We start from the raw sequence: 12,135 nt of genomic DNA on the forward strand, positions 1-12,135 counted from the left end.
ATACAACCCAAGATCCAATACAGAGGAAAAGGCTATTCAGCATCTATCCACCAAGTATTTCTTTACACTTACGTTTTGCTACAGCTGGTTGCTGTACTGAGTGGGCTGCAGGTGAAATCCGTTACAAAAATGCCTGGTACAACGCATTTACTCCACAATGTGCCCTTCTTCATTGCTTGAATTACTCCCAATCCAAAGACAACAGCTAAACCAATTAGCGTAGCCTAGAACACAAAACTCACTCACATCTGGTGACATTTAAATTAATTTTATTTATACCAGGTTTTCAAAATCAGAAATATTTTAAAGAAATTCAATACTTAAAGACAGGTGCTACATTGATGATCCTTCATCCACCATTAGCGCCATGTTTTCACTCTACAATCGTTAACTCTCCACCACAAACTAAGGGGAACTTACAAGTTTATGAAAATAGGCAGACATGAAAATTTGGTTTATACTGGAATTGGCATAAGAGACTAAAACTTGTTATCAGCTTGTGGCAATTTGACTGCTGCTGTAGTATGCTGCGGGTTCGGAGGGAATTACACAGCAGAGAGAGACTCTTCTGCTCAGAGAAATGGACTCTGGGTTTTTACTGACCATACTCAAAGCCTGCTTAAGGAGCTGACTGGGAATGATTCTTACACTGAAGTCCTTATAAATTTAAATTTTGCATTTCCAAAATAGCCACAATCACAAACATCACCTACTCACCCCAGTTGGGGGCTTGATTTCCTTTGTCAGAGAAATCAGGCCTGTATGTCTATACCTTTTCCAGGATTTACCAAATCAAAACAAAACAACCGCTGGTTTTGAACTATCTCTTAGAAGAAAAATGCCATTTCTGCGCATGCTACGCTCATGAAAATTTTATTTAATGTTTATCAATAAAGTAACTGAAGCCAAGATACCCAAAAGTCATGTCTACATCGAGATACACAGAAGATATTCAACTTGAGAGGATTTTTCTCTACTCCTCGATCACAATGAGGCCCTCACCATTTTGCATAATGACAGAAAACAACAGCTGACAAACCATTTTGGAGCAGATGCCAGCTGTCTCTCATCTGTTTTATAATTCAAGCAGTAACAGTTCTGTAGCACTTTATTGTTTGTTTCTTTTTTTTAAAAAAAAGCAAGCCATGTGAATTGGACCTCGCATCCCTCAGTCATTTCAAGAACTAACTGAAGGCAGGCTGATCCTTTCTGATCCAAAACTTGGTTTGGTAGCTTTGAATCTTACATAAATACAGTTTGTGCTTCAATTTTAGATCTACTTGGACTGAGTGTATATACATATAAGCTAGTTTAAAAAAAATAATAATAATAATATTCAGTTCAGAAGCCACAGACATCTTTCCAGACTGTTTGCAGGAGAGACAAACATTAAATTTAAACACAGTACTGCTTAAAAAAAAAACCAACAAAAAACAAACAACAACAACAAAAAAAACCAACAAAACTTTACTGTCTAGAATGAGATTCAAATTGTTTATTAAAATTTAACATTTTCAGTTTTGGCTTTTTTTTTCTAAAGAAACCACTTACACCTTGTGAAAATCAGTTAAAATGATTATTTCATTATGCTGAACTCAAGTCAAACATAAAGAACGAAGTAGATTTTTACATTAAACTGGGCTTTGCACGCAATGTGAGTAATCAGAAATAAAAGACTAATTTGAGGAATAAAAAGGTGTTGCTTTTTAAGTAGACAACATGCATACCATCAGTTACTTCTCAGCCTTAAAAGATTCCTGAAAGGAGAATTTTGTAGAACAAAACCAAGACTCATTGATACACTTAGTAAGTCAGTGGTTGTCATGCCTTTTTAGTTAAATTCTAGTCGAGTTTAGCCTATGGAGAACAGCCAACACAATGAGGCGTGCAAGTCGTAAGGACAGCCAGAAGCCTGAAATAAAGTCTTAAAGTTCTACAGGACAAGAAAGCCTAAACACAGTATCTTTATTTATTCAAACTTTAAAAAAAAAAAAGAAGTTGATGATTATCTGCTTCTTGTTACAAAAAGGGGGCTATGAATTGAAAGTCAAGGGCCAATATCTAAGAGCTCCTCAGTTCTACTCCACCAACTTTTTAAAATAAGGTAATGATAAAGAGCATTCTTTCTAGCAGCACGTACATTTCAGCTGTGACTGGCTGCCTAACAGAGTGCCTTTACGCATACCAGCAGAATCATGTCCAGTTTTGCCATTTGTGGATAACGATGACAAGATACAAAAGCATGTGTTTGCCATAAATAGCTCTGGCTAGCGGAGGATTGCTCACACAGAGCAGATCAAATTCTCTATAAGGAGAGCATTATCTGGCTCTCAGCCAAAACATGTCCCCAGTGCAAGCCTCAGTAGTGGCAAACACTTTCCAGTTCTATTTACATAGAAGTTAACAAGCAGAACAGTTCATCGAGGATACTTCTTGTACCGAGTCAGTGCTAACTGTAATAACGCTTAAGAAGCAAAAACTTCACCAACCTGTATCCCACATTACACATAACCGTCTTTACATATCATCTGATCAAAACAGAGAGCTGCAAGATACCATGTAAGGTTTTACTCCGACATGTAGAACTTTAAGAGCATTCAGGTACGAAACACACTGCATGGTTAATTCCTCAGTACTTGTAAGTTTCTGACACAAGTGTTTCACGGAATCTAATAGTCTCTAGCAGCAGCAGCTGCTTTTACGGTAAACTAGGAATAGGTCCTTTACCAAACGATCGGAATAGCGCCACGAAGTATTGTAAAGCCGTGCCTAAATCATGATTAGGAATGAAAAACTTGCACTAGTTATGATGAGATTAATGATTGTTTATCTTTACAATACTTTCCACAGAAGTTATTTGAAATATGCTTAAATTAAACATACTTAAAAACTATATTTTCCAATGAAAACAAGGCAACATTCTGTAATAAGCCACAAGTTTTATTGCAACGTGGCCAGTTTTTGATCTCAAAAACAATGTTCCATTTAAGGCTCTTTTTAATACAGAAATTGCCATCGTGACCAATGTTTTACAAAACTTTAGTGTTTCAAGACTCACATGGTAAACAGATAACCTCTACTCCTGTTCAGTAGTGTACATTCAATGGAAAACAAAAGGCATCGTAACAGCTACTTCATTTATAAAGATATGCATGTAACAGGAATGAAACTGAGGTACTACAATAATTTGATGACACAGTTACAGCAACTGAATTGGCATTCCTTTGGGGGGGAGGGGCGGGTCAAACATATTACAAAAAAGTGCTTTAAATGCATAGTGTTGTGTGCTGCCATGTCACAAAAATAGGCTTGTCAAGGCAGGTGAGGTGTATGAATGCACAAGAGCCTCATGGAACTGCAATCAAGTGCAACTGTAAGTAATACTGTATAGAGCCTACCATCCCACCAGTGGACAATACTTTCAAGGCATTCAATTAGCTTACCCTTTGCTGTCTGCTAGACTATTCACATTAACTATCACATTCATTGTACATGTGGCAAGGAATGCATGCAGCGTCAGTTTTGGCTAAGAGTATGACGTGAAAGCATTCCTTGGATCCTACATAAAACTACCAGGATTAAACAGTCTAATGGCAATCACTGGTAGACTGCTTAACAATGACATCTCCTTCAGGGGCAGAAGGGAAGGGACTTATTTTTGAGAAGGGAATGAGAAAGGGAGACTAATACTATTCCAATTGAACGAGCTGCAGAAATGGAAGCTCCTTAGATCCAGATGGCACTTGTCTGTCTTTTTATAAGGGTTTTCCTTCAAGTGAAACTACCACGTTGCCTCCCAGTTTCTCTCCGAGTGTTGAACGGTCCTTAATATCATCCAAACCATTTACTTGCCACTCATGTTTAATACCTGAAAGACAGATGGATAACGGGGTATTTGTGAGAACCTCAGCGTCTGAACAGTATTGGGACTCACAACCAAGACACTTTTAGGTCCATACCTGTAAATTTCTTTTTAATGGCATCTTTAGAGCTTGCGTAGATCATCTTGCTTTTTAAAGGTGCACTTTCAGGAGCCCTTTAAAGGAGGAAAAACAGTTATTCAACCAACCAGTGTTAAGTCATGCATATTTGAATTTAACTGCAAGCTTTGCTTCTACACACCAGAATATAAATACCAGGTCTTCCTTCTTAGATTCCTTTGTCTCATATGTGGCATCGTACAAAGCGTATCGGCAATCATTCAATGGTAGCAACTTCACAAAGGCTGTATAGGGGTCCTCCACAGTATCTCCAATGTCACCGACCAGTATCTGCTTTGCCTCCTCTACAATTATTTGCTTTTTGTCATCACTTAAGCAGAAGAGAACAGCTTTCTTCCTTTTTTTAATCTCTTCTGGGGTTGAAGATTTTCTTACTTTCATGTCATTAAAAACCTTTATGACTTCATCATTCACTGTTACTCCAGAAGCCTGTAAAATGAGATCAAAGGAATAATTTAAACAGCAAAAATTAACATTCGCTAAGCAACACAACAGCCCACAGCAACAGATAAAGAACTCCACCTGCCCCTGTAGCAGTAAAAACACTGTGCTCAATCTGAGCGCACTGCGAGGTTGGTCGTGTTTGCAGGACTGGTGCAGAGGACATAAAGGAGGTGAAAACATTGTCCACACAGCATCGCTTTAATTCCAGGCGGTGCTTCTAGACAACCGCACACCCGCACTGCTCCCACACTTTTCCATTACCTGATTGTGCACCCAGGGGCGGGGAGGGAGCTGGACGCGGGACTTTGTAGATTGGGGCCAGGGTGGGTTTCTGTGATGGAACAAACGCTACGGCGGTGGTTTGCAGCCAGCACTGTCATGACTCTCATTTTGCTGGGTGATGTAAGGCTCCACAAGCAGGAGAGATGCTTTCTGCATTGTGTCAGCCCCGACACCGCGCTTTAACAACTCCCCAATTCTATTTCGCACCGCCAGTGTTCTCCAATCGCTATTTCTTCCCGAGCAAAGCGGGGTTACAACGCGTGCGGCTCCTGTAACGCTACCAAGCCGTCAGACCCTAAACCCATAGCAGTAAGAAAACAAAACGCTGACGGGGCGAGCGGGCAGCTCACGGTGAAAAACAAACCCGCGGAACAGTCACTCCCGAGCCAGAAAGCACATCCGCAGCGTCCTTGCATTCAGAGCAACCCCTGCATCTGGGCCCGAGCACTGGGTGCGGGCAGGTGCACGGGGCGGCGGCTTTGTCCCGAGGAGCCGTGCCCGCCGCCGCGCTTTGTTCGCCGCCCGCCCGGCCGCAGCGCGTCGCATCCCCGCCCGGCCCCGCCACCGCGGCCCCGCCGCGATCCCGCTCGGCCCGGCCAGGCCCCGTCGGCTGCAGCAGCGCCCCGGAGCCGGCGGGACACAGCCCTCCGGGAGCTCCCTCCCCGCGGCCCGCCCGGCCTCGGCGCGCAGGCACACGGACGCACGAACGGACGCCGCCTGGACGGCCGCGGGAAAAGTCGCCCCCGCCGCCGGCCCTCGGTCCCGCCGCCCGCTGCCGCCCCGGGGCCGCTCCCACCGCCCCTTCCCCCCGCACCGGGCTAAAATTAGACTAAAATGGCCGCCGGAGGCCGCGGAGTCTGAGCGCGCTGCGCCGGGCCCGCTCGGCCTCTCGGCCCCGGGGCCGCCTCCCCGCCCGGTCGCGCCGCACCGCCCTTACCATGGCGCCGGGTCCGGGGCGGCGGCGGCTGCCTGCGGTGCGGGGCTGCTGCGCGCAGGAGAGCGCTGCGCTGCGCTGGGGGCGAGGCGGGCGGGGACTCGGGCCGGGCGGGGGATGAGCCGCGGCGGCCGGGGAGGGCCGGTCACATGGGCAGCTCCGCCACCACGTGCCATCGGCCCGGCCCGGCCCGGCCCGCCCCGCCCGGCTCTCGGCGCCCTCAGCCGGGGCCCGCCGGGCCGCCCCCCGCGGGGAAGGGCCCAGAGGCGGCGGGAGGAAGCCGTGCTTCCCCTTCTAGCCCGACTGCCCGCGCCTCCGTTTACTCGCGCGCCTCCGCCCCCGTCCGCAGCCCCGCGCGCTGCCTGGCCGGCCCCCTGTGCTGGCGAGGCCCGGCCGAGTGGGCGGCCCGGTGAGGCAGTCTGGACGCGGCCTTCTCTCGCCGCCTGGCTCCCCCCGGGGCCCGCCCTGCCGCCAGTTCGCTGCCGTAATGTGGACATCAAGTACCGAGGCGTATGGCCGCGCCGCCCGGCAGGGTCACGGTGGCGGCCGGGCTCCTGGAGGCTGAGCGCAGCCGCTGCCCCGCACTGCGGCTCGCTCCGAGCGGCCGCTCTCAGCGCAGGTACTCTGTGCCGCTCGGCAGTCACTGTCCCTCGCATCGTTGCCGTGCCCGACGTGGCCCGCGGTTGGGCTCTGTGCACGCCACGCAAGGGGCATGTGTTACTGATGCCGTTTGCCGTCTCCTTATTCCACTCTGAATGGGAGTTGTGCTGCAGCTGTGGCTGTCGTCTGTCTGTGAGCACAGATCTGGGTGGCCTGGCACGGGGACAGCACCTCCTGGCAGCACAGAGAGGTGTCTGAAAGAACCGCTGATACGGCGGGGCAGGGCGCAGCGTGCAAGGGTGAAGGAGTAGTATTAAAAGATAGGAAGGTGGCTTCTAGGAAAACAAGAAGGAACGGCCCTCCTGGGAGCGTGCCACTTGTCTGTGTTGGGTCAGGCAGGGGTCAGGCATGGCACACCAGACATGGACCTTTGTGTCTCCAGCACAGCAAGGTGAGGGGATGATGCGGCTCTTAACCCATGAGCTGTTGTGTGGCAGCCCAGTGCTCTTGGGCAGGCAGGATCCACCCAGCAGTGCGCATGAGCACCCCGCTCCCCAAAGCACCTGAGCTGCTAATGGTGTCTCAGTGCACCAAACTGGTATATGTATGTGTACAGATGGGTATGTTCATACAATGCTGTGTGATGTGTAGGTTTCCCCCCCCCTTTCTCCACTACCACATGCCATCATGTTGACATGATGTGTCACATCCTGCCCTCTCTGATTTCAGAGTTCAGACCTGAATTGAACTCAGTGAGATCCAAAATGTGGCCCATCAGCCTTAAGGCCACTACCCTAGAGATGCACTATGGCTCCAGCCCCTCACATCCATGCAGTCCCTGCCAACACAGAGCCAAAGACAGCAGCTCTGCTGCCACTTTGTTCCAGCCGACACTCCTTTGTTTGTGCTGCCAGCAGCGTCGGACCCAGGAAGAGGGCTGGTACTGCATAATTGCATTTTGTGTAATCCATAACACAATTCAGTTTTCAAATACAACACATGCATCATACAAGTAATTAGGTAGGATAGGTGAAAATTTATGGGAAATAACAGCACATCTCCTAAAATGGATAATTCTCCAGATGCAGTTTTATGGTTGACTTACAACAATGTAAGTCCAATGAGACCATCTCTTCAGCCCCATTTTAGGATGTCTCCCGCACACCTTTTCAGGCTTTGGTGAACTCCAGCTGCTCAGCATGGCTTGGTGAATCACAAACCCATTTGAGACACCGTAGTGTGTCAGTATTCGTGGCACGTGCCCTTCTGTGTCCTTGCTCCCAATGCCAGGAGGCCACCGGGAAAACAGCAGGAAGGGATTCATAGCATTTGAAAATGGATTTAGTCAGGCACGTATGCAGCACATCCTGCATTGCCACTAAATCCCAACACTGCTGTGGCCTCAGCTGGCCACTCCTACACTTGTACAAACCCACCAAAGTTCCCCAGTCTTATGCCTCCACAGGACACCTTCCCCACTTGAACAGAGCCCCACTATCCCACACTGAGGCACAGACAGCAAGGGGTGGAAGTCACCGGTCCCAAAGCCACACAGCTGGGCTGAGGTTCCAAGGATGACAAGTCAAAATCAGGCATGACTCACCTCCTGCTCACTGCCATGGAAACTGAATAATGAGGCACAGTGCTCATTGTTCTGCTCACCTCATCAGGTGCCTAACTTAGGCCTCCAGGCTGGTGGGTGCTGCCCCAGGGCCCTGACTATACCTGGAAGTCACCAGAGTGCTGAAAGGGATTAAAGAGGGGGTATTCTGCGACTTTATAGAAATCTATGATAAACAAGTTTATGCCTTCATAGAAATCAATGAGAGATAAACAAGTTAACAGTCACAGAGATCAGAAGTAGACAGATGGGCTTCTCATTTTCAAGAAAATGAGTGTTGTACTCCTGATAACAGCCAGCAGAACAGAAACTTGTGATGGAGTCCAGTGGTGACCTTGGGAGGCTACAGAAATGACTGATAACCAGCCAAAAACAATAATAACAAGAAGGAAAAAAACCACGTATTGCAGGAGCACATTGGGACAAAGCTGCTATTCCTCTGGTCCCCATGTCTGGTCTGGCAGCATGCAGGAAGCATCAGGTTTCACTGCCCAGGTGCCACAAGGCCTACATCCCACCAGGCCCCACCGAAATAGCCCTGCAATGCAGTGACATGCTGTGCTGAGCACACGCCTCTGTGGAAACCTCCATGTCCCCCTCACCCTCTGTGGACAGAGGCGGTGACTCATGGTGAAGCAGAAGGCACTGCTCATTTGGGTTCCGCTCCTGGGTGCTCATTGGCATGAAATAATCATAATGAAAAGAGCTGCCTTCTGCATTCAGGCTCTCTTAAATCAGAGCCCTTTGCTTTTGCGCTCTCTGCTCCTCTTGTGTCACTGAGCTCAGCAGTGCCATTCCAGCCAATTTCCTGCAGAGGTGAGGCCAGCACTGGGCCTCGTCCATGTCCCTGCCATCACCTGGGCTGCTCCTTGGCCCCATAACTCAACTTCTGAGCTTGTCTGAGTTAAATCTGGTAGAAGGATAGAGGTCACAAAAGTAATTAAGATCCTTAATTAAGTGATTAAGCTTCATAAAATAATTCATTTGAGATAGAAGAAAGTGGGGCTATATGCCTACAGGTTCAGCTCAGAGACCTGTTGAGTTCTGCTGTCAGACTTCAGATCCCTTCGGATGCTGACAACCCATCTTCATGAAGAGAGCTGTAAACAGAAGGCAGGGAAACTTGTGTGGGTGTTTGCTGAAGTAACAGAAAGTCTCAGCACTCAGTTGAAGTCAGTGCAAAGTTCAGTCCGTTCTGGCGCGCTGGCTGCAGCAGCTGATGGTCTCAGAGGCAGCTGCTCTCTTGGGGCCTAAATCCTGCTGGTGGGTCATGGCCCCAGGCTCCCACTGGCCAGCCAGTGGCCCATAGGCAGGAAAGGACAGATTTAATAAAAATGGGTTGCCCTGTAGTGACATCATTTCATGTCATTACATGTGACAGTGTTTAAATATATCAAAGAAGGAAATGAAAAATCCTCCTTCAAGAGAAACTAATGGCAGAAAAATGGTAAACAAAACCAAAAAAATCACCCAAAATCTAATACAAAGGGAAACTTTGCTCAGCACTATTCATGAATATACACAAGATAAAAAATGATTTCTAAGTAATTACCACATGTTCTACATTCACACAGCCTTGTACATTTACAGTGCTAAGAGAAGTAACTTCTGTTTACCCCAGTAGCCTTCATAAATGCCCACATGCCTGACAAAATGCATTTTTCCCAGGAGTAATTTCTTCCCACATCTCTCTTCCTGCTGCCTCTTGTTCACAGTTGAGACAAATTCACAACACAGTCCCAGGTAAGGAAGGATTTGTTCGATCATTCATTGGCTGTGTATCAATTATTCAACATTGACACCATTACCATCTTTATTTGTTTGTTTGTTTTTAAGAAAACCTTCATTCCGTGGTAAAGATTACTTTTTTTTTTTTTTCCCACTTATACTACTTGTAGCATTTATATTGCAGTGCCTGCAAGCTCTCTATTGCAATTATTAACAAAGTCTCCCCACCCGATGGGCACTGTGTCTCCATTCCCTGAGCTGCTGAGGTCACTCATGAAGCTGTGCCACTCTCAGCAGCAGGGCAGGGGGCTTGGTGCCCCTGCCACACTTTGAGCTGCAGAGTATCCTGCCTCTGTAGCAAGGAAATGCAGCTCGTTGCAACCGTTGCTTATTGAAACTTCAATTTCAAGCAAACAGCGAGGTCAGACTTTCCTTCTCATAGCAACTTCTGATAATACCAGCTCTGGGAAGTTTGCTGCTCTAACAGTGCTGCATTGAATAGGCACATACATATCTGTACACAGAGTGAAGCAGAACCCTGGCTATGTAGTAGACATGGATGTGTGTGCTAAATCCCCTCTAAAGATTGGAAATGTGAAAAGCAGCATCATTTTCTGGAAGACACAGTCAGTGCTGCGCTTCGCAGAATAATGCTTATTGCACTGACATGGCAAGAAAGAGCCAGAGTGACCTTTGGAAAACAAAGTGTATAGATCTGACCCATACGCTGTGTGGTTACACGGGGGAAAAGCTGCCAGACTGCTTTGAAAGTATAGACAGTAATGCGAAGCAAAATATAGATTTTATTTCATTTTTCCTAATCAAATGGAAGTCCAAACGTTCTTCAAGCAGCCAAAAAGCAACAGCGCAATTTGCTGGATGACTGGTCAGCTGGAAAACCTCTTTTGGATAATCCATTCCCTTTCTTGTTCTTGTTTCATATACATAACTTTTTCCTACAAAATGAGCTAATGGCACGGTCACCTAAAATGTTTAAATTTCTCAAGCTGAAAGAATGCCAGCTGTGAAAACTGAAGGAGGAAAAGCCAAATTGTTTTCTGGCACTGCCAGCTCATTTTTGGCTGGAGAACCCTGCTTTGGGTCTGAAGAGCATTGCTCTCTCCCGTTGTGCCAGCAGTAGAAGTGTGCTGCACAGAGAAGTGTAAAGCAAGGGAAGTCCAGGTCTGGAGCCCCCAGAACAAGACAGAGCTGTTGGGGAGGGTCCAGAGGAGAGCCATGAAGATGATCAGGGGACTGGAGCACCTCCCATACAAAGACAGGGAGCTGGGCTTGTTCAGCCTGGAGAAGAGAAGGCTGTGAGGTGACCTCATTGCTGCCTTTCAGTACCTAAAGGGAGCCTACAAACAGGAGGGGAATCAACTCTTTGAAAGGGTAGATAACAGCAGGAAAAGGTGAAATGGTTTGAAGTAGAGGGAGGGAAGATTTCAGTTGGATGTCAGGAGAAAGTTCTTTACAGAGAGAGTGGTGAGGTGCTGGAACACGCTGCCCAGAGAGGTTGTGGATGCCTCGTCCCTAGAGGTGTTTAAGGCCAGATTGGATGGGGCCTTGAGCAGCTTGGTCTGGTATTAAATGGGGATGTTGGTGGCCCTGCCTGTGACAGGGGGTTGGAGATTCATGATCCTTGAGGTCCTTCCAACTCTGGCCATTCTGTGATTCTGTGGAAGTTATGCCGGGATCTGCTCTTTCTGTGCATTTCCCCAGCCCACAGCAGCCATTCTCAGTTGCAGAGGAATCCAGCGGCCCCAGGCTCCTTCCTGTCACTATTCAAGGACACACACATGAGTAACACAGAGGAGATGCCATTAATAATTCTGCTGCTTTCTGTCAGGAGCTTCCAGAGGAGCTGTAAAGTTGGGATGCCTGAGGTTAGCAGGGATGTTAATCAACTCATCGGTCCCAAGAGGTACTTCTCCAGTAGCAATTTCACCCTTCACTAAACTCTTCGGTTTTATGGCTAAAATCCCCCTGCTTTTCCACAACAAGAAAGTTGTCCATCACAACAGGAGCTGTTCAGCAGAATACCGCCATGCGCCTGGCTCATGTGTCTCCTGCTGCTGTAAGGTCTGCCGCCAAGCACATCACTCACTGACATTCTGCAATTTGCACTTCTTCTGCTGTGTCTTACACAGGTCCAGCCCTTATGCTGCCAGTCTTGAACTACTTTTCTCTCCAAGTTTAGGAAATCAAATCCTGCTCTTACACTGGATTTTCTATGGATTTGCCACAGCATGGGAGCAGATTTCTTTTTCATAACAGTGTTCTGTTTTCTTACTTTTCAGTACCGTGGCTCAGCAATTGCTTCTTCACTTGTTTAGCATACAAAACTTAGTATACAAATGTCGTAGTACTTAGACAAAGGAGCTGAAAGGACTTGCTTAGGGTTCTTGTTCAGGACAGACAGAGCAGCTCCTCTCAGCAGAGGAGTTGCTACAACTGGAAGTGGGGGTTTCTTGGCTGGCTTCAGGCTGATTCTTAGAGAACAACTGCCAGCAGCTGGGATGTGG

At 47.4% G+C, this 12,135-nt stretch overlaps 1 protein-coding gene across 1 annotated transcript; it reads right to left on the reverse strand.

Annotated features, from left to right (window-relative positions):
- Positions 1-3,755: 3,755 nt before the first annotated feature.
- Positions 3,756-4,424, reverse strand: CFL2 (cofilin 2; the record flags this gene model as incomplete). Its single annotated transcript, XM_079537925.1, has 3 exons — positions 4,123-4,424; positions 3,960-4,036; positions 3,756-3,868 (listed from the first exon to the last, which is right to left on the reverse strand). Exons 1-3 carry the CDS (start codon positions 4,380-4,382, stop codon positions 3,756-3,758), a joined length of 450 nt encoding a protein of 149 aa, XP_079394051.1. The 5' UTR covers positions 4,383-4,424.
- Between the last annotated feature and the right edge of the window lie 7,711 nt (positions 4,425-12,135).

The sequence above is a fragment of the Tetrao urogallus genome (genome assembly GCF_951394365.1).
Source record: "Tetrao urogallus genome assembly, chromosome: 6".
In the NCBI taxonomy this organism is placed as follows: domain Eukaryota; kingdom Metazoa; phylum Chordata; class Aves; order Galliformes; family Phasianidae; genus Tetrao; species Tetrao urogallus.